General features: G+C 46.1%; 1 protein-coding gene across 1 annotated transcript in view; it reads left to right on the forward strand.

Annotated features, from left to right (window-relative positions):
• The window catches only part of setbp1 (SET binding protein 1), a 34940-nt gene extending 15519 nt beyond the window's left edge, over positions 1–19421 (forward strand). Inside the window, exons 3-7 of the mRNA XM_070963674.1 lie at positions 6275–6693; positions 7173–9116; positions 9235–9442; positions 9560–10625; positions 14552–19421. Of these exons, the coding sequence (XP_070819775.1) occupies positions 6275–6693; positions 7173–9116; positions 9235–9442; positions 9560–10625; positions 14552–15048 (4134 nt within the window). The 3' untranslated portion in view covers positions 15049–19421. The remainder of the gene's footprint in view (positions 1–6274; positions 6694–7172; positions 9117–9234; positions 9443–9559; positions 10626–14551) is intronic.
• Positions 19422–20468: the final 1047 nt, after the last annotated feature.

The raw sequence follows: 20468 nt of genomic DNA on the forward strand, positions 1-20468 counted from the left end.
TTTAGTCTATGAAATAGTGAAAATTGCAATTTCCTAAAGCCCAAGGCAACATCTTCCAATTGTTCTGTTTTTTTGGCCAACCAACTGTCCAAACATATTCAAGTTCAACTGAGAAAAGATAGACAGGCACTAAATTATTAAAACAATCATCAAAATTGTTGACCCTCGGGGCGTCCGAATGGGGATGGGCTTCAGGATGCTGACCATGGAATCACAGCACCAGCAATTCGAGTCCAGTATAGGACTCTTATTGCACATAACGTAAAAAAACACACAAAAAAGTAATATTTTTGTTCATGCGACAATGGAGACACCATTCAACACCAAGTTTTGCACAGAAACATACAGGTGATGGTAATTTCTTGTTGCATACTCCCTCAGTAACTAGACAACAACGCATTAGAGTGCATTATTGTTTAATAACTAATCAGTGAGTGAGGCTTCGCTCTTACACAGCACTGTTTGCCAGAGAGGAAGTGTTTAATCTCAGCACAGCTTCTGTCTTGAATTACCCATCATTCCACACAGGAAGTCATCCCTTAGGATTTAGGGCAGCTCATTGGCTGTTAATTGTTTCCTGTTGTACAGAAGTGGTATGATTGGGTCATATGGTGCACAGAGTACGGTGAACAACATGCTCCTTCGCTTTTGAACTGTGTTTTGTGCACACACACGTGTGTGTGTGTGTGTGTGTGTGTGTGTGTGTGTGTGTGTGTGTGTGTGTGTGTGTGTAATTTACTTCTGTGCATGTGTATATGTGTATAGGTGTGTAATTTACTTCCCCCAATAAATGCATTGATTAAAATTCATGAAGCCCTCCAACTTGCCCCCCCCCACACACACACGCACAAACAAACATATACACATATATATATATGAGAGAGAGAGTGAGTATGTGTGAGGCCACTCTCTGTGCTTGTGTTTCTTTGTGCTGAGCATGTGTGCTGACTGAAATGCCTAATGCTGTCACTGGAGGTTTGGCCACGTCCATGAAAGGAACAATTGGTACATAATCGCTGTAATAATCACTATGAAAAAAGTCTTCTAATGTGGTTCTTAGCGCTATTCACAAACAGGACACACATATGCATGCACACACACCATTAATGCTAATAGCAGGGATTAGATGTACACTTTGTGTAGCATGTAAATGTGTCTGTCATTACTGAGCGGGTGAAAACCTCCAATTGCACCATAATAACATGCTTCGGTTCAGCCAATCACAGGCTTTTGTTCAGATTGAGTCATCTACGTCTGAGCGTGTCTGAAGAGAGTGTGACAAGGAGACTCTTGGGTGTTTCGCTGCTATCTTTAGGAGCACTCCAATCTGAAGGATTACTGCCGTGGACGTAGGAGGGAACATTTTACTTGAGACCCACTGCTGTGCATTAAATCTGGCTTCTGCTGTACAGTTTGCTAAAGGACGACTGTGCTGTAGATCGAATGCGTGATCGTGCCCAGCAGGGAGGATGCATAACAGCATGTAAAAAAAAAGAGTTTTTGGCCCAAATAATCAAGCCCCTTCTTGCTAAACTGTGGCTGTAGGCTGAACACATGGAACTGGGATTGCAGCATTAGTCAAAGAGTGGAAGTTTTGAATGGAGCCCAATTTCCAAACTTTCCCACCCAACTTTCCCAGAAGATGCATTGGCTGGCACAGACGCCACCAGATCTGAGATAGTAAAGCACTGGCTAACGCAGCACACGCTGAGTGAAGAAAGACATGCAAACACACACATACACACAATTTTAGGCAGTGGGCCTGATCCCAGTGATCCACAAACTGTCCCACCTTGACACCCCCTCCTCTTTCCTCCCCCTTCGCCTCCCTCTTTTCTCTCCCCTGCTGTGGGTCTCCTCAGGCGCATGAATGGAAGTCTTTATTCCCGGGAGAACTGGTGGGAAGAACGAGAGAACGAGAAACAGGGATGAGGGGTTGGCAGGGAGGGAGGGGGGAGGTCTGTGAGAGTGGCCACAAGATCAACACAGTGCCTCTTTTCTCCTCCATCGCTTTTCCCTCCTTTTCTCTGCACTCCCCCCCCCCCCCCCCCCACCCCGTTTTAAGTGCTGTGGACACAAAGCCGTGTTAGTATTCATGGTGTTTGTTTGCAGAGGAGCCGTGTGTGTGTGTGTGTGTGTGTGTGTGTGTGTGTGTGTGTGTGTGTGTGTGTGTGTGTGTGTGTGTGTGTGTGTGTGTGTGTGTGTGTGTGCAGAGCTGTCAGAAACACAGATCACAGCGAAGCAGCGCTCTGAATGGAGCTGGAGAGAAGGGGGGGAGGGGGGGGAGCAGTTCCCACAGGGGGAGAATGGTCAGCTCCAGAAAAGAGAAAAGAAGAAGAAAAGGAGGGATGAGATGAGGAGGTGGGGGGCAGTGCACAAGGCCACAGGGGCAGTGGGAGACAGCATGGTGTCAAAGCCAAGGAGAGTGTGTGTGACAAGGAGAGAGAGAGGCAAAAGGGAGGATCATATCAATCATAAGGTTTTCGGAGGGAACTAGTTGTTAACGGGTCTAGGCACCTCTCTTCTTGTTTTTCTGCTGGTCCTCTTCTTCCCTCCCTCTCTGCCGCTCTCATTCTTTCAGTAACCCCCTCCCTCCCTCCCCATTTCTCCCTCTCTCTGTCTCTATGTGCCTCTCTCGCTCTCTCTCTCTCTCTTTGTGTGTCTGCCTGGACAGCTGCCCAGTTCCATACACAGGGAAAAATGAAACACTCTAACCACCGGGCGTGCAGCCAAATAAAAGGCTGCGAAAAACTATTTGAAGGGCAGCTTGTTTGTGTGTATCTGTGTTTGCGTGCATGGAGTTTGTGTATATGTTTGCTGGTGTATATGTGTGCTGGCTTGTGAGATTTGGGTGTGCCTGTTTAGGGTGTTCTTTCACAGCATAATGGTGCAGCCAGGGTGCTGTGTGTGTGTGTGTGTGTGTGTGTGTGTGTGTGTGTGTGTGTGTGTTAGGGAGAAGTTCCACTCAGTTTATTCAACAGTGGAAAACGAGAGGCTGCAGGAGAGGAAAGGACAGGAGGGGCTGTCACATACCTCCCCTCACGTCAAACTGGAGGAGAAGGGAGTACAACTTCTTACATGCAGATTTCCTCCTAAACAGCCCGCAGAGCGTGAACGTAACGTTCAGACACACACGTATTTGTCGGTAAATATATGCTGACTCATTTGTCAGTGCCTTTCAGTTGGGTGATTGCAGCACTTAGTCACATATTATCTATGACCTCCTCCGCTGCGCTCTGACCTTATCTGATGGTTACATCACCAGTGGAAAGGAATGTGCAGCTCCATATCTGTCTGCATTCTGCTGTTGGAGAGCCTTTGTGTGACTGACTGAGACCAATCCATGTTGTTACAGTGCTCACCCAGAGGAAGACATCCTAGAAATGGTTGTTGACCTAGCCATGGAGTATGACCCTTAAACCCTGAGCGCAGCCCCGAGAGCCTCGAGGGAGGGAAAGTGCATCAGTGGGTTGAGGACTAAACACGCTTTGGGTCTGTTTTGTGTTGGCCTTTCTCCTTATCTCAGTTTGATCAGAGGGGACTTGTAGAAGAACGACAGTGTGGAAAAGGTTGGAGCCTTACAGCTCTTGTGCTTGTGGGTTGCTCCAGAGGGTCAAAGTCCATGTTAGCGCTGATATCCTGACCACTGCCCCCTGCTGCAGGCCAGCAGTAGCACAGGGAGATGGCAGTCCCTATTCTCAAAGCACACGACAAGAGCAGAGCAGCGTATGTACAAGAGGGAAATATCAGAATCAATTTGCCAAGTGCAGCAGTGTTTTTCTGTAGCCTTAGTGCAGCCGTGCAGAGACTTATGAGTACGTTACAGTACATGATAAGGACAACAGGACCTCCAAGGCAGTGATAAAAGGGCAATGCAAAACACTCAGTATAGGAAAGTGCAGCGCACATATCAAATGTTGAGTATATATTTAAACCTGTCATGTTGTGTGAGTGACCAAGGTTGACCCTGTCTGGGAAACGCAAGGAGAATAAGGAGTTCTTTTCACACTGTGTTGACTACAACAACCATGGGAGTACCTCGATCTATTTATATTTGCTTGTGTGAATATCAGACAGTGAGTGTATTTTCCCTGGAAGTGCTTCATGGAGTGTAAGAGGCGGAGAGGAGGGGAGTGGGAGGAGAGGGTGGTAGAAGGGCGGAAACTAAGAACAAAAAGCTGAACTGGTGCCAATAACCCAAACACATCTAGAAAGGGGGGGTAGGGGGTGCGTGGGGGGTGAGCTCCCTGTTTTGTTTTGTTTTTTTCTTGTCTTTTGCTCTCCTGTATCTAGCAGGAAAGGTGTCCATGCCTCCTCTCTCTATTATCTCTCTGTGGTTGCTTTGTGGTTGGTGGGGAGGATACATTTTATGTGTGTTTGTGTGTGTGCGCACGTGCATGTCTGTGTCACTCTAACCACCTTCATCTCCTTGTGTGTCTCTTATTCTGTGCCCTCCTTTAACCTGAAGCAGCAGGTATTCTAGGACAGGTTAAATGAGAAAGCATGTGTGTATCAGGTGTCTGTCATCTTATCCCTCCGTGGACTCACAGTGTCTCTTCTCGAGTGTCACCGTGCACTCGCACACATTCACACTTACACACACACGCACATGCTTCTCAGAGTGGAAAGGATACCACAGCAGCGCGCTCAGGAGATAAATGAAAGAGTACATGTGCATATAAGCGCATGCAATTTCTGGTATTGTTAATCATTTACGGCGCTCAGTGTTTGCTTGTGTGTGTTTTGATGTGCTGAGGATCGTGTTACTCGGCGTTCATGTGTGTGTTTGCACTTGTGAGCGTGTGCACCTTGCATCTGGCCGATAAACAGCTTCTGCAACCAGTGTGGAAGTACAAAATGAGTGTAAGTGCCTGACGACTGATGGGAGAGCAGAAAGACGAGAACAAGGCTGAATAGTGATAGTGAAAGTGAACTGAAGCCTGAGCGGGACATTGGTAGGTTAAAAGAGATGAAGCACTTGCTCTTGCAAATATATGCACTATGATAAGAACTATGCACGTTATATATTTCATTATTGTGTGCAAATGTGTGTGTATGTATCACTGCAAAAACAGAAGAAATCATCTGGCAAGATGTTGATTCATCTAGACTATAACTGGTTGCCTGGTTGTGTGTGTTCATACATTAGCTTTTTGTGCTACTATGTGTGAAGGCAGGACTTTGTAAAGCCTTTGAAATGTGTACATCCACTGTATGCGTGGTATGCGTGTGTGTGTGTGTGTGTGTGTGTGTGTGTGTGTGTGTGTGTGTGTGTGTGTGTGTGTGTGTGTGTGTGTGTGTGTGTGTGTGTGTGTGTATGTGTGTGTGTGTGTATGCTTGCACGCTTGTGTGTATATGCTTAGAGGCAGGCCTGTGGTTAGGTTACATCTCCCTGCAGCGCAGCAGAACAGTGTCTTGTTGCGTCATACTGAGTCTGTTAATAACAGGCTAAACCACAGAGGCCATCCGCTGCTCTATTTCTCATCCTCCAGCAGTACGCTGATTATGCGGCAGTGATACATAAAGCAGGGTTATGTAGAGCAATACAGTATATCAAGCTTTTGGATTTTTAGTTTTACACAAGGGCAAATGTAAACTGGGTGCTGAGTGAAGTTTGACTTTAGATTTGTGGACCCTCGCTCGAAAAATGTAGAGAAATGACACCATAGTTTTGGACATAAACTGTACATACTGTATAGGCAGTTTTGTGGTTGACAGTATGACAGTGTAAGTTACTTTGTGAGCAGTACAGGAGAGTCAACAAAATAAAGATACTATATAGTAAATAATTCTGAGTCAAGGGCAACCAGGGACAAGGCTGAGTTAAGCTACTGTGTTTAATACTGTGTGCAGTCAGACACCCCCACCCCCCCAGCTCTCACAGCATGCAACATCCTTGCCACAGGAATTTAATTGCTCTGTAAACAAGCCTTTTGTTTTGTGGCACACTGTTTGCTCATACACACAAGATGCATTAAAAACCTCAGTCCTGCCGTGAAAAGACAAGAATGTCATATCAGAGAACAACAAATCACTGATTTGATGTGTGCTGACAAAAAGAAACTGTATGCCGAAGTGGGTGCTGTGCCTCATATGTATTATCTCTGTGAAGATTGGCTGATGGTATGAAGACAGGAAATGGAGTAGTCACAGTTTTATGATCACATTATCATTATCATATCATTTGTCTATCCCTGCAGCTATATAAAGCTGTCTTGTGACTGCAGTTTGTATGTAGTAACCAGACTTTGTTTCTCTTTTCTGTCGTCCCCAGACATACGAGCGCCAGTTCAGAATGCCTGAGCAGAGAGAGGGAGGCCTGCTGCAACTACTGGGAGATCACACTCCGCCCAAACACCAGCTTCGCAGCTCCCTCCTTCCTGCGCACACACTCTCACACACACAGCAAACACAGAACCTCACGCAACAGTTCCAACTCACTCATGCACACCAACACCAAATCAATCCAGACTGGATCACGTCGACAGCACCTTCTGCATCCCCAGCCAACCCTGCAGATTCTGAGCCAGCCAGAGAACTGGCAGGAGCCAGTAGAAGTGCTTTGCTCGATCCAGCCCAAGCTTTCTCACGAACAGCGGCTCGAAGCCCCTCACCTCAGAGATCCCTGACTCCAGACCTGCAGCTGCCAGTGGTTACAGATGCCAGTATTCTCAACCTGACCTCTCTCAGCAGGTATGGTACATTTTCCTGCATGCTTATCGTGAGCCAGAGGTGGTCACTAGAACAAAAACACTGTACACTATAGGCAGCGAATGGGAGAAAGTCAGCACAGGGTCGCATTGTGCTATTTTGTGCAGCAATAATATATATTTTTATGCCAGTGATGATCTGATTTGGTACAATAATGAACGTTTAAAGTGAGATTAAGTGAAGACTTCAAAACACATGATTATTATTACATCATGTTTGAAATTAGGTAAGAAATAGCTGTATATTGCAGGATATCTTGTTGTGTGAGACTTTTTTTTTTTTTAGAATTGAATCAGATCATAATAACATCATCTCATGAGAGTCTTCCCATGATACACATGCCACATGGTGACAGAAAAAAGTAATAAATGTTTATGCACTGATTGTATTGTTTTGGTGAAATAAAAAACATTCTCTCTTCTTCCATTTCACTCATGTTTTCTCTGTATACATCTCTCCAGGGGGAGGGGATTGCAAGAGGTCAGTGAACAGCTCTTTGGGAACATCAAGAGGAAGTACGGCAGGAAGGACTCCCAGAGGATGCTCTGTAATCCCCACAGTGCTGATACACCTTGGGGAAGACAGCCAGAGAAAGGATCGGAGAGCCCAACTAATTCAGAGGAGAGGCAGAAGTACAGGCAAGAAGAGGCAGCTGAGCGGTTCGTTGAAGAAAGAGAGGAAAGAAGAAAAGAGGAAAGAGAGCGAGCAATTGCTGGGAGGAGAGGAGATGAAGAAGACAGAGGGATGCCCATGCTGACAGAGGAAGGGAAAGGAAGAAAGAGGCGGAGGAGGCCTTCTTTTGACGAGTCATTTTCTGTAGAGGAGCAATCACAGCAACGGCAGGACTCTGACACTGCAGAGATGCACCAGCCTGGGCCCCCAGAACCCAAAGTAGCACATAAGATGGACACTCACAAAAATGATTCTCGACTCACAAGTCAGGCCGATGTCAGTAGAGAGAGGATAGAAAAAGCAGAGAGAGCAGACAAAGGCGATAAAAGAGAAAAAGGAGAGAGGGTGGACAGGGCAGAAAGAGGAGAGATGGTTACGGGCGTGTCTGACCCAGAGTCAGGTTTGGGTGCAAATAGAGTGAAAAAGAACCCCGTGGGTCGTCCTAGGATCAGCACAGACACGCTTAAACACAGAGAGCCTACTCACAGTCACGTCAACAAACCCAATCTTCACACAAACCCGAGACTCCCCAGCCCAAACCCAAGCCCCAGCCCCAGGGGCAGTGTCAGTCCGAGCCCCAGCCCTAAATCCAGGGCTCATATTAGCCCCAGTCCCAGCCCTAGACCGAGGGTGGCCCTGAGTCCTAGCCCCAGCCACAGCACCAGCTCCACAGCCAGTTCCAGACCAACCAAGGCCAAGGACAGATGGTCCTACCTGAAAGCTAAAAGCCATGCCAGCCTCACGTCAGCCCAGAGAGACAACCGGGGTAGCCCCTCAACCTTAGCTGACCCACCCTCAGCCTTCCCCATCACCCCCTCTAGCCCCCTCTACACCAACACTGACAGCCTGACTGTCCACACACCCATTAAGAGGAAACGGGGACGGCCCAAGAAACAACCACTCTTAACAGTGGAGACCATCCACGAGGGCACTTCCACCTCACCTCCAAGCCCACTGGCACAGGAAACCGCTGCAGGGCTAAACCGTAGGAGGAAGACACACACACTAAACACATTAGTGCAAATGGCCTCGACGACCACCAGCGCCAATTCTAACAGTCTGAAACTGAAGCGTGGCAGGGGCCATTCCAGGCCGGTGAGTAAGATGAAGCTTGGCAAAATGCAGAACATTCTGAATGAGATCCTCTCAGGTTCCAGTCAGAACGGCGCTCTGGCTCTAAAGTCATCTTCTGCCCCCGTTACCTCAGCTATGAGTGCCATGGCGTCCACCATTGAGGCTCGGCTGGGAAAACAGATAAATGTCAGCAAGAGAGGAACCATCTACATTGGTAAGAAGAGAGGGCGTAAACCCAGAGCAGAAACCCAAGGGTCGAACCCTCCCAAAGCCACTAGGGACAAGCCCCCACTGTCTGTCTCATCCAGTCTCTATGAGAGCCCTGCAGTGCCTTCCACAACCTCATCCCCCAGCTCCAGTGCTCCATCTGTAAGAGCCAGCCACTCTGATGCCACTATGCCCAGTTTGCAGCCTATCTCAGCCCTGCCCTCCAAGCCACTTGGCAGGGGCTTCCTCTCTGGCGGATGGAAGCTATCTCCTCCACGCCTTCTGGCTAATTCACCTTCCCACCTTTCAGAGGGAGCATCGGTGAAAGAGGTGACTCTGTCCCCCATCAGCGAGTCCCACAGTGAGGAGACTATTCCAAGTGACAGTGGGATCGGGACAGACAACAACAGCACCTCAGATCAAACTGAGAAGGGCCCCGCCTCTCGACGCAGGTGCAGTACATTGTTACTTTACTTCTTTAGCTCTGCCTCTATTGTTTTATATTACATACATATATTCATAAAGGTGGTGTTTTAATGTGTTTTTTTGTTTTCTGTTGTGTTCCTACAGGTACTCATTTGATCTGTGTGGGTTTGAGGCTGCAGAGGCAGCTGCCCTGGAAGCATCCAACAGGGGCAGCAGAACACGCTGTGAACGGCAAGTCACCGCTGTTGACAACTTCCTGTCACAGCAGGAAAAGAAGCAAAAGCATCATCGGCGGAAGAGGAAGTGCCTACAGAGCCGGGATCATCTTCACTTTCTCTCTGAACTGGAGGAGGTTAGAAACATTAAACTTAATTCTGTGTCTAATCTCTGACCAAGCACTGCATTGTGTGAAGTGTGATAGTTTATGGTGTGTTTTCCTAAATATTTCCTCTTTTCAAACTTCCTGTAGGTTGTGTTAAAGCTCCAGCAGCTACGAGTGTCTCACAGACGATACACCTGCTACCCCCAGCACCCATATCCCTCCATTTTTCGCCTCAACTTCCATCATTACTACCCTGTTACCTACGACTCCTATGCCTGTGACTCCAGTTCGTACCTCCGCAGGAGCGCCGATCTGAAGGCCAAGAGGAGACGTGGCCGTCCAGCCAAAGCCAGCGAGCCAATCACGTCGAAGCTGCCTTTTGTTCAAGGATATGGTTATCCGCTGGCTGGGGGAAATTACTATGCAGCACCGTATGCGATGCCTTACGCACCTCCTCTGAGTCTGGGCTACTTTCCCCCTGCTCCCCCATTTTACCTGCCCCATCACTCACTAGGACCTGCACCTCCATCTCCCTTCATGAGACCTGCAGTACCCCCTCCCAAGGCTTTCCACCCTAGTGGACACTCAAAGCTCCAGCCAGGGGCCAAGATTCGGAGTGCCAGTGGCCCACTCCAGGGGCCCTCTGTAAGGGGAGAGGGCTTGGGATCCTTGGGCAGTGGCAGTGCAGGTGGTCTTGCAGGGGTTCGCCTCCATAAGAGGAAGCACAAGCACAAACATAAGCACAAGGATGAGCCGCTCCTTTCACTGCGAGACCGGCAGGACCTGGGTGGGCTCTTCAGTGGAGCTAAGACCAATGCTCGTCTCAGCATGCTGAGTGACAGGAGGGACTTGGCCGGTCAGGGCTCTTCAAAGCATCTGGAGAAGCAGAGGGGCAGTGGTAGAGGCTCAAGCCTGGGATCCAGCTTAGGGATGTTTGAGTCGGACCAGCTGTCCACACACTCTCTTGCTGACAGCAAGTTCCACTCCCGTCAGACTCGACAGCCAATAAACAGCTTCATGAGCAGCTACAGTAGCCAATCACAGCGGTCGGAGTCAGCTTCTGACCTCTTTTTGGGGTCACGGGAGGACGAGTGTGGTGGGAGGAGTAGGAAGACGAGGCTCTCTGTGTTTGGAGATCAGGGCTTAATGTCTTTCCAAACTGCCAGGCAGGAGCCAGGACAGATGAACCAGTGCTCCAGTCCCTCCCTCACTGGTAAGAGCCGCTTACATAAGGATCACCTGTTCATTTTTAAACTACACTGTGTATTTACAAGGGAGTGCACTGCCCTTTTGCCACTGAAAGCGGCAGCATGGTAAAATGCATTGCTTACTTTGATGATGTGTCAGAGGTTTGAGGTTAGGTCAAACTGCAATAACTGTCTGTTGCTTGCTTGTCTTTATCTAACCAGTTGTCTGATGGCCTGGCTTTCTGTAGCTGCCTCGCAATAAAAGCCATCCATGGCTCACCTGTGGAAAGCCTCTGATTTAAAGCATCAGCAGGAAGTGTTCAGCTGACATTAACAGCTTAACATAGACCTCATTACAGATCCAATTGCAAAGCAGAGGAGAGCAGATCATTAAACAGACAGCGAGACTCCTATCTGTTAGAGAAAAGTGGGAAGAAGAATGCATTATTGAAACAAAACTACAACTGACAGGGGCTTCTACTGTCCAGTATACAGGGGATTAATACAGTTGGAGGCTGCACATAAGTAATATTTCAAAAAATCGTTTTTTCTTTTTAGTTACATATTTAGCAAATGAGTTTAACGTGATACTGCCATAGCTTGGACAAGGGCAGCTGTGTGCACATTCAGTGCATGTTGCTGGATGTGCACACTGTACACTGAAGCACAAGAGGCTGCACTTGGCATTACAAGCCAGTTTTGTATAATCTTAACCTCCCAAGGTTGCAGAACTGTTAACATAGCTGAATGGGGGGCATGTTTGCAAAAATAATTGGTGCCCAATATATTATTCTGTTCCCTAGTGATAACAGGCTTGCTATTTGCTGGTGCAAAGACTTAATCACATATTTAGTCAGAGTTAAAAGGGTTTTCCTCATTTTAGATGTAGATGACAGCATACTCGTCAAGGTGATTCCTATTTATAAATGTGCGATGTACAGCATTATGAGCACTTTAAGCAGACGAAAAGGCAGGATGGCCCCAGATTCTCACTACGAAACTAATGTGTATTTTGGTACATTCTGTATTCTGCTGTCTTTGAGCACATCTGGCTGGGGATACAGGGAACGTAATGCATGGATGGAGACGACTATAATTCACCAATCTCTCCTTCCTCCCCTCCCTTCCTCCTCTCCTGCCAATGCCTTTGCCAAAGATATATTATTCACACAGTGTGATTTATTTTCTACAGACACGCCGTAAAAGGCCCTTGCCTGTGTTAAAAGAGCTGGCTGGCAGCCAGGGGTTTAATGACTGGGGCCTAGTCCAGTGGCGGGGAGGAGAAGCCAGGGGCTCAGTTAGAATACACCCCCCACCCCAGGGGATCCAGGACGGATGACTCATATACACACTACCCCCCACCCCACCCCTACACACAACCCCCCCCATCCACGTTATCCCTCCAGTGTTGTTATGCCTCCTTGTCTTCCATGTCCTTCCATTTTCTCCTTGTGCAGCTTTTGCAGTTCTTGTCCTTGCTTTCCTTTTTGCCTCTCTCCCATAATCCCCACATCCATACACAGACTTCCCATTGCTTCTCCGCCTCTTCCTCCCCCTCCCCCTTCTATCTCTCTTTCCTTCTTCCCTTTCTCTTTCTGCTTTTTCCCTTGTCTCCCCTCCCCCTCATTCCCCCATTACCCTCTCTTTTCCCCATTCCCCCTGCCCCTCCTCTAGCATGACTTACTGCCTCACTTCACAGCTTTAGCCCAATTAAAACACAGGCGCGTGTGCATGCCGCACAACCATATATGTGTACACATGCACATTCAGGCATAGACTCACTCTGATACACCCTCATATGCACACACAGATAGAAAGATCCCCATGCACAAGCTGATACAGATGCAAAATTCATAGTATTATCAACTGAGCATGCAACTGTGAGTTTGTAAATCATTCCTTAATAGAACTAGTTTGTAGTGATTTAAGCAGTTGTATTTTTTATGCATGCATGTGTGTGTGTGTGTGTGTGTGTGTGTGTGTGTGTGTGTGTGTGTGTGTGTGTGTGCATGTGCTCATGTGTGCGTTTCTTCACTAATCAGCAGGTCTCACTGCAGCTGACAGCAGTCTCTCAAATGCGTATTTGCATAAAAGCAGGTCATCTTCTCCCGAATTGCTGTGAATAATTTCCTTTGTGTCACATGACTTGTTCAAACACATGCATGCACTTTCATGCAGAGGAACACTCTCGCTAATAATACATTAAGGATGATTTTATCCTGTGTGAAGCCTGGTCTCAGCCACTGCAGGGGCAGTGGATAAATGAGCATGTATCTCTGTGTAGTAGTGACTTCCTATTCCACAGAGAAACAGGTCTTCAGTGCTGCACGGCCCCTCGCACTGCTGAAGGTCACCGGTTTTATGTTCCGTGTATGCAGCTCATAAATTTCTGCTACTTTGTAGTGTGTGTGTTTGTGTGTGCGTGTGTGTGTGAGAGAGAGAGCTGAACATGTACACACTACTGTGCAGCTCATAAACTACTGCTACTTAGTGCTTTCTGCATTAGACTAATTTCACTGTCTGCCCTGAATTCTTGAGCAACAATAGAGAGAGATGTTCCGCTGAGTTCTAAATGGAGGGCGGCCAGGCCTCTCTTTATCGTCCCTTAGTTGTAGTTACTTCCCCTACCATGGAGCTTTACACTCTTAAACTCCTAATTTTCCCTTTAACATTCCCCTCTCTTGTCTTTAAATGTTAAAAAAAACATTGTATGAAAGTATCACATGTTTATTCTGCATCTCCTTGTTGCAACACTTCATTGGAGCTACATGAAGCATCAAAACACAAAAGTGAATTATCCAAATCCATGCCCATGTTATAAACTCATTTTAAATGTTCCAGGCCGCCATATTTGGTGTGCAAAATTCAGAGCTGTTTTGGTTTAATGTGTTAGAGCACTGCAGAAACCTGCTACACTGTATCAGCAGGATTCTGGAGGAAAAGGAGAAAAGAATTGGTTAGCGTATCCAGGAATAGGAGGAAAAGCTCAAGAAAAAGAAACCAAACATGCTGTATGCACACTGCTTGGGGACTGGTGGCTGATTGTGCTTTTCCTCCATTTTGGCTGTGGCTCAGTCTGAGCCTCGGGAACAGTGCCCAGGCAGAGAGGAGGGGGGGAGCTAAGAAATGGGACAGAGATGGGAAACAAAAAGAATGACAGAGACGGACCAAGACCAGGAAGCGGTTTCTGAAATAGAGACGGAAATGAAATGGTGCAGTGTTTCCAGTTTAATTGAAAATTAGAGAGTACCATATTGCCGCCCATGAAGAGCGGAGTGGAAAAGAGAATGAGAGTGATGGGGAAAGAGGGAAAGAGAAAGGATAGAACAGCGTGTAAAGGGCATACTGCCCAGTTCACCAGTGTGAAGGAAACAATATGGCTCCAGTTTCTTCTGCTCAGCCATTCTGAACTGCTGAATTCATTATTCGTGCATGTTGGCCATGTGCATGTATGCACATGTGCGTTTTTGTATTTGTGTGAGGTTGTGCATGTGGATAAATGTGTTGATATGTGTGTTTGTATTTGTGTGTGTGTGTTTGGCTTTTTGGCAGCCTGTGCTCCAGATGCACAGGGTTGTTATTGTGTAGCGACATATTAAATGGTTGAAGGAGACATTTCTGTGGGTTTCCTGCTAGCAGAATGGGATCTCCTCCTCTCCCCTCTCCTCGCTGCTCTCTAGTAGACAATTACAGGATAGGATCTGCTCTCTTGGCTCAGCTGGGCTTTGAAAGGCTTACATGAATATGTCAAAATTAGCAGGAAGCTCTTGAAGCAAGAAAAAGACATTCTCTCCATGGGTTAAATTGGCATGATGTCTTTCCTGGCCTTTCCAAGGCTGCTCGTTTTGACTGATATGCTAGCATGAAGACTCCTTTCTCTCACAGACCTTGCTGTGCTGTTTATTTACCTTATGATGTCTCGCCTCACTGATGTTCACTCTCTCTTTCCCAGGTAAGCGCAGGTATAAGCGACGTGAGGTGGAACAGATCCAGAAGGACGTGAGGAGGATGCATTCTTTGAACTTTGAGCATGTGCAGAAGATCCTCCGTGCCAAGCGCCTGCAGCGACAAGCCAAAACAGGAAACAATGTCATCAAAAGACGGCCTGGACGGCCCCGAAAACAACCCATAGAGGAATCAGAGCTGACCAACAGTAGGGAGGAAGATCGGGCTAATGGTCGGGGTTTGGACATGTTGGCCAGCAGGAGAGGTGATGGGAGAACTCTGGGGATGCCTGTCCTGGAGAGGTGTGATGACCTGCCAGGTAGGCAGAGCCTCAGGTCAAGCTTGACCCCCGAGCCTCTGGAGTTCTCAAACAATGATTCCATCTCAGCAACAATTGAGACCGTGGTCCATCAAGCGCGATCTGTGCCTCCGCTGACCAAAGGGGGGAAACGCAGAGGCAGGGCCCACAGCAGGGACGAGCTATGGGCTCCTTCCAGTCAGTAGACTTGCAGGTGGGAGCAACGGCGTGTCTGAACGGAGAGCAGTTATTGGAGTCGGTGCTGTTTCAAGCCTATCAGATGCGGTGCCCTTAATTCTGGGAGTCCTCGGTGCACTTTGACTTGTTTCTCCTCTCTGATTTGTGAGGATTACAGCGGGTCAGTGGAGGAGCAGGAGGAGGGAGCGCTTTCGGTGCCATCCCTCTCTTTGCTAAACCCGACCAGACATGAGCCTTTCAAGGATTCATTGGACCTTCATTTACAATGGCACTATATGGTACTATTTGATACTGAATCTGATGCTATAAAAATGTGTGGTACTTATGATAGTGTAGGATATTATGTGATTCTTTATGTATCTGATACAGTGATGTGTATGGTACTTTATGATACTGTATCTGAATGTGGCTTTAGCCATATATTTACCAGCAAGGGGAGGGGGAACGGTTAATATTAAACTGTGCAGCTGTGCTTATTTTTGCCTTTCTGAGGAAGCTTGTCAAAGACGTGGGATAATACAGCAGTAATTAAGCCACCTTACCCTTTTACTTATCCCTGTTTTTTGCTCCCACCCATCCTTACCTTCCTTGATTTCATGCTCTCTCCGAGAAGTAACTGATACTTGCTGGCAGCTCCTCACCCCTGGTCCCCCTCCCTGCTCGATACTCACCCCAATTCTTCAGCCCTCCCTGGTGCCTGCCGCTCAACTTCATCTCCCTTTGTCCTCTCATTTACTCTAAATCATGTTTTACATCTCCCATTGCTTGCGCTCCCTCAGCCTACCCCGTCTCATTTATTTCTCCCTCCCTGCTCAGGCCTGTCCTGAGCAGTGACATAAAGGCAATATGGTGGATCAGACTGTCCCAGACTGTACATAGAAACAAAGTCCACTGTTGCCTGCCTTGTAAAATGAGAAACCAGCTCATAGACATGTACTGGCATACAGTATATCAAATAGAATTGTTGTACCATAGACAATGAAAGTTGTGTATTGTTTTATAACCAAAAACAGACATGGGTGCGACTCAAGACAAGTTTGTTTTCAGACTGAAAGAACCACATGTATTCATTCATACACTCATTATTGTGTTTATATCCAGGGGGCATTGCATACAGGAGGAATATCAGGTGTGTTTTTGGTAAACCTTAAAATTGGTTTAATGCACTATGAAAAACCATACACTTGCATCAATCAAATGCAGCACTTACATGCTTGTTCCAGCCTTATGTTTTGGCCTTTGATGGTGTGGATATCCATTCCAGAGAGCATGCATTATTTTAATCAATTTGTATATGCAGGCTGCGCAGCCAAAAGCGTCAAATCGAAGCCCAAGTCTGAATCATGATTGGACAGTTCAGCTGAAGAGGGCTCAGTCAGTGTTTTGAAAAGCTAATCCCAGTCTTTCTACTTAACATGATTTTCAATCCATATCCTCGGAAATATTTCTTTTTCTTTCTTTTTTTCTTTCTTTTTTTAAGTAAATCCAGTATTTAGATTTAGAAACCAAAGTCTCAGTATTCAGTGTAAGGATGTATTATTTAAAAGAATCTAAATCAGAGTATGACAAACTCTCCACCATGTTGGCACCAATGTAAAGCATTCCTATGTGCACTCTAGAATGTAGCCATCTTGGATTTTTTTTGTGTCAATATGTTAAGCCTTTGTTAAACTCTATCTACAGTATATGTGGTTGGTATTTTCTCAAATAAGTATTTCGGAATATAAGCAATGGATCAGTGTTTCTTTGGCAACTTTATTTGATTTCAGGAGATTCTGTCTTCTTTGGGTTGGGTGGGATTCTCAGTTGCAGCAGTTCAACTTGTGCCTTATGTTTCTTTCTCTCACCAATTACAGTTGACCTGAGAAATATCAAACGGCAAAGAGTGCCCCAGAAAATTGACCCAAAATATTCATGATTGTGCATATGACGCATGTGTCTTAGTCATCAGAACCCTGACACTGCCTGTGTCCCTTCACAGCTTCCATAGTCAGCATCCTCTGTCACCGGCCACTGAGTCTGTCTCCTAGCTCCCTCCTAGTTTTCTGACCCATATCATCATCATAACAGTACTAGAAGGGCTGGACTGATGAATATAATATGATATTACTGTGTTAAATACACATCATGTGCTGGCATACACACTGCTTTACAGCAGTGGTGGAAGCAGAAAGGTCCACTGTATCAGATGTGTTTCTATCCAGAGATATTGATTGTACTCACCGTCCTAGGTATAATTGAAGATCACTCACTCTGCCCAGTATTTAACCAGTTATTTACAGCATATAATTGGTTATGTGCTTTGCAAAGGAGGGACAGAGGAGGTTGTCATGGAAACCCCGTTCTCGTACATTGTTGTTCGCTATGCATCAGGCCATGCCTGGCAATGACCTTAAGAGGAATTTCTGTTCTGGGTCCACCCTTCGACAAAGAGAAATAAGTGGTCTTATTTACTGAATAAAATGAATTCATGTAACAAGAATTGTGAATAATACCAGTAATAATTTGTAATAAGTTGTGCAGAAAGTGACTATCATTTCATGAAAACTATAGTTACTGCAGCTCTATGCAGTACAGCCTTAACCAGATGTAAAACTACAGTAATGAAGTGTTTGTTGTAAATAGTGTTAGTATGTCCATCCTGCATGGATACCGGTTGGGCTCGGCTATGCTGGGACTGTCTCCTAAAACCACAGTAGACCTTCTCTCTCTATTAGGACTGCTCAAGACCCGAGGAAACATACAGACATGACTACTCTAATTGACTTCCCCATTCAAAAGATTTTGCTACACATCGTTCCAGTTGTTAAATTACACAGAATGCTAAAATAATTTGCCTTATCACACCTGTAAAAGTTCTTGGAGGATGCCAGCCCCACTGTAGTGCACTCGACCAAAAATAGGAATCCCTGCTGACTTGCAGCTATTTTGCCTGCAGCCAGTTGGGGCAGAGCAGTAGCATGAAGAGTAGACACGAGGGTTGTGTGTGGGGGAAGTTCTCAGAGGGCATAGCCAAAAATACACTCGTCCTAACGTTAGCGAGCTTAACCTTGCATTGCTAGATGACTTTCGGTGGGTCTGCAGTCTGTTGTGGTGAAGATGAGGTCTAGATATGTGGTCCGTGAGGTGTAGAGACTGCACGCTTGGCAGTCTACGCCTCCATACTGTGGTCAGTCAGCGGTCTCTGATGTAAGAGTTAAAGACCCCAGGTGTTGTCTGTCCTGTCTGTCTCTCCTACCAGCCAATGCTCCGGTGCCTTCTAACACTGACAAGTATTGTCCTTATCCAGAGCTTTCACTCTACACAGAGACTGCAGAGGGGATGTGGCTGTGAATAGGGTTCAAGGTCACTGTTGTTGTATTGTATTTAGCAGCCAATCTGGACCAGTGGCTACAGGAGGCCCCAAAGCACTGATGTAAGGATCTTTCACCTTGTCTTTGGTCCTAGCATCCAGAAGTGTTCAACCTTACATCAGTGGTTGGGGAGCATTTACTGTAATCCACAGTTCATTACAGCAGCTAGGATGGAATATAATGGCACCTAAATTTTGATCACCCCCCATTCCCTTTGTAGCATGCTGTGATGAGTGTCCTACACATGGAGTGAGGGGTCCCGTGAGACAGAGCCTCATAAATGTACATGTAGTCATCCTCACAGCATATGTTACAGTTCTAAGCTATAATGTTGTTCAAAGCTGAAAGTGCAGATGAAGCATTGAGAAAACCAATAAATGTACTTCTTTAGAGCACAAAGTGAGCTCTTCTAACAGTGTGGGCATATTTTAGTTTGTATACATAGTGTATTTGAACCTTTTTCTAGAGTGGGTTTCCTTTATTTGCATGCTCAACTTGATTGTATGCATAAATATTTTAGACAAGCCGAAAGTTGAATTTCAATTGAATTTGGAGCAAGACTTGTACATTGTTTGATATGTTTCTTTTTGTAATGAATTTTTTAATTCATGAAGCATTTTTGTACATTGTATGAATATTAAAAACTGCAAATATTTGACATATAGAGTAAATACTAGATGCGCATGCATATGCATATATCCTTCACAGTATGTATGTGTAAATGTACACATATATTTTGTATTTGCATTTGCTGGCATACAGATATATGTCTTAAGCACATATATACATGCAATATATATGTATATCCATGTCCGCTGGCATGCTTTTGGTCATGTTTATCTTTCATGATCTTGTAGGTTTATTTTTTGTTGTTTTTTTTTTTATTTCTCTTTCCTCAGAAAGAAAAAGCTCATTCTTTTGCTACCCTTCTGTTGGCTGGCAGCGTTGAGCACTTATTAAGAAGAACTACAGTTGAAGTTGTTCATGTTATCCATTGTGTGAAATAATAAATGACTTTATTGACAGCTGATGGTGGCATGTATTTTCTTCTTTCTCTGTTATTCTGATCTCCGAAAACTGCTTCGTCACACGCTGAGATAAAGCTGATAAGTTATTTTGTGATTCAGTCAGTTAAGACTGTGTGGATGTGTGTGTGGATGTGTGTCTGAGTGTGTGCAGCTTGGGAGCAAGATGACAGGAGGGCTTGCTGCACTGTTGGTGCTGAATGTCAGATGGTCTCAGGGAATGAGTACTAACCCACAATGTGTTCGCTTGTTGCGGTTAAAAGAGAGGGAATCCTCTCATCAGATTATGCTACAGCCTCACTCAGTCACGCTCACACACGCTCACACACACATACCTACACACTCTTACTCTCGTACTTGTTCATTAGCCAAGCCTACATCTCTAAATCCTGCCTGCACTAGCCCATCAGTGTCAGTTCTAGGTGGGCTGGGCCGCAGGCTGCTCTGTTATTGGACGGAGCTGAGTGGGAAGTGCCCCACTATTGGCTGCTGCCAACTAGTAAAATTCTTCTGTTACCATGGTTGCAGGGTGAGCTGCCCAAATGTGTCTCAGTGTATCTGGTGGTGCTGATGGAACCGTTGGCATCACTGGTGTTATGCTGAAAAAATCCCCCCTCTGATGGAAGTCAGAGCTGCAGTGGGGCTGCACCCAAATCACTCTCTACTGATGCCTGTAAATGAGCCCACATGGCCCCACTCCACCCCCAGCACAAGAGAGAGGATGAGATAGATCACCAGGGCTGTGATCACGATGAAACAGCACAGCAAAGCACATCCCGCATGAAGGATGTACTGATGAGGCAGAGCTACACTTAAAAGGGAAAAACAGCATCGTCAATCTGATGTACTATGTGTGGATTTTCTCACCAGTTTCAGCATCATATGTAGTTTCCCCCAAGACTGTGTCATCACTGCACACGCTCCAGGTGCATAGGAACATATCATTATCACTAATTAATAGAAAGGTGTTGATGATTGAAAACTCCACAGCTGAAGTGAGCGCACCATAATTCCAGTGATGTTAATAAATGGGGGATTTTCCCATATAAA

This window comes from Chaetodon trifascialis, chromosome 6, assembly GCF_039877785.1.
Source record: "Chaetodon trifascialis isolate fChaTrf1 chromosome 6, fChaTrf1.hap1, whole genome shotgun sequence".
NCBI lineage: Eukaryota > Metazoa > Chordata > Actinopteri > Chaetodontiformes > Chaetodontidae > Chaetodon > Chaetodon trifascialis.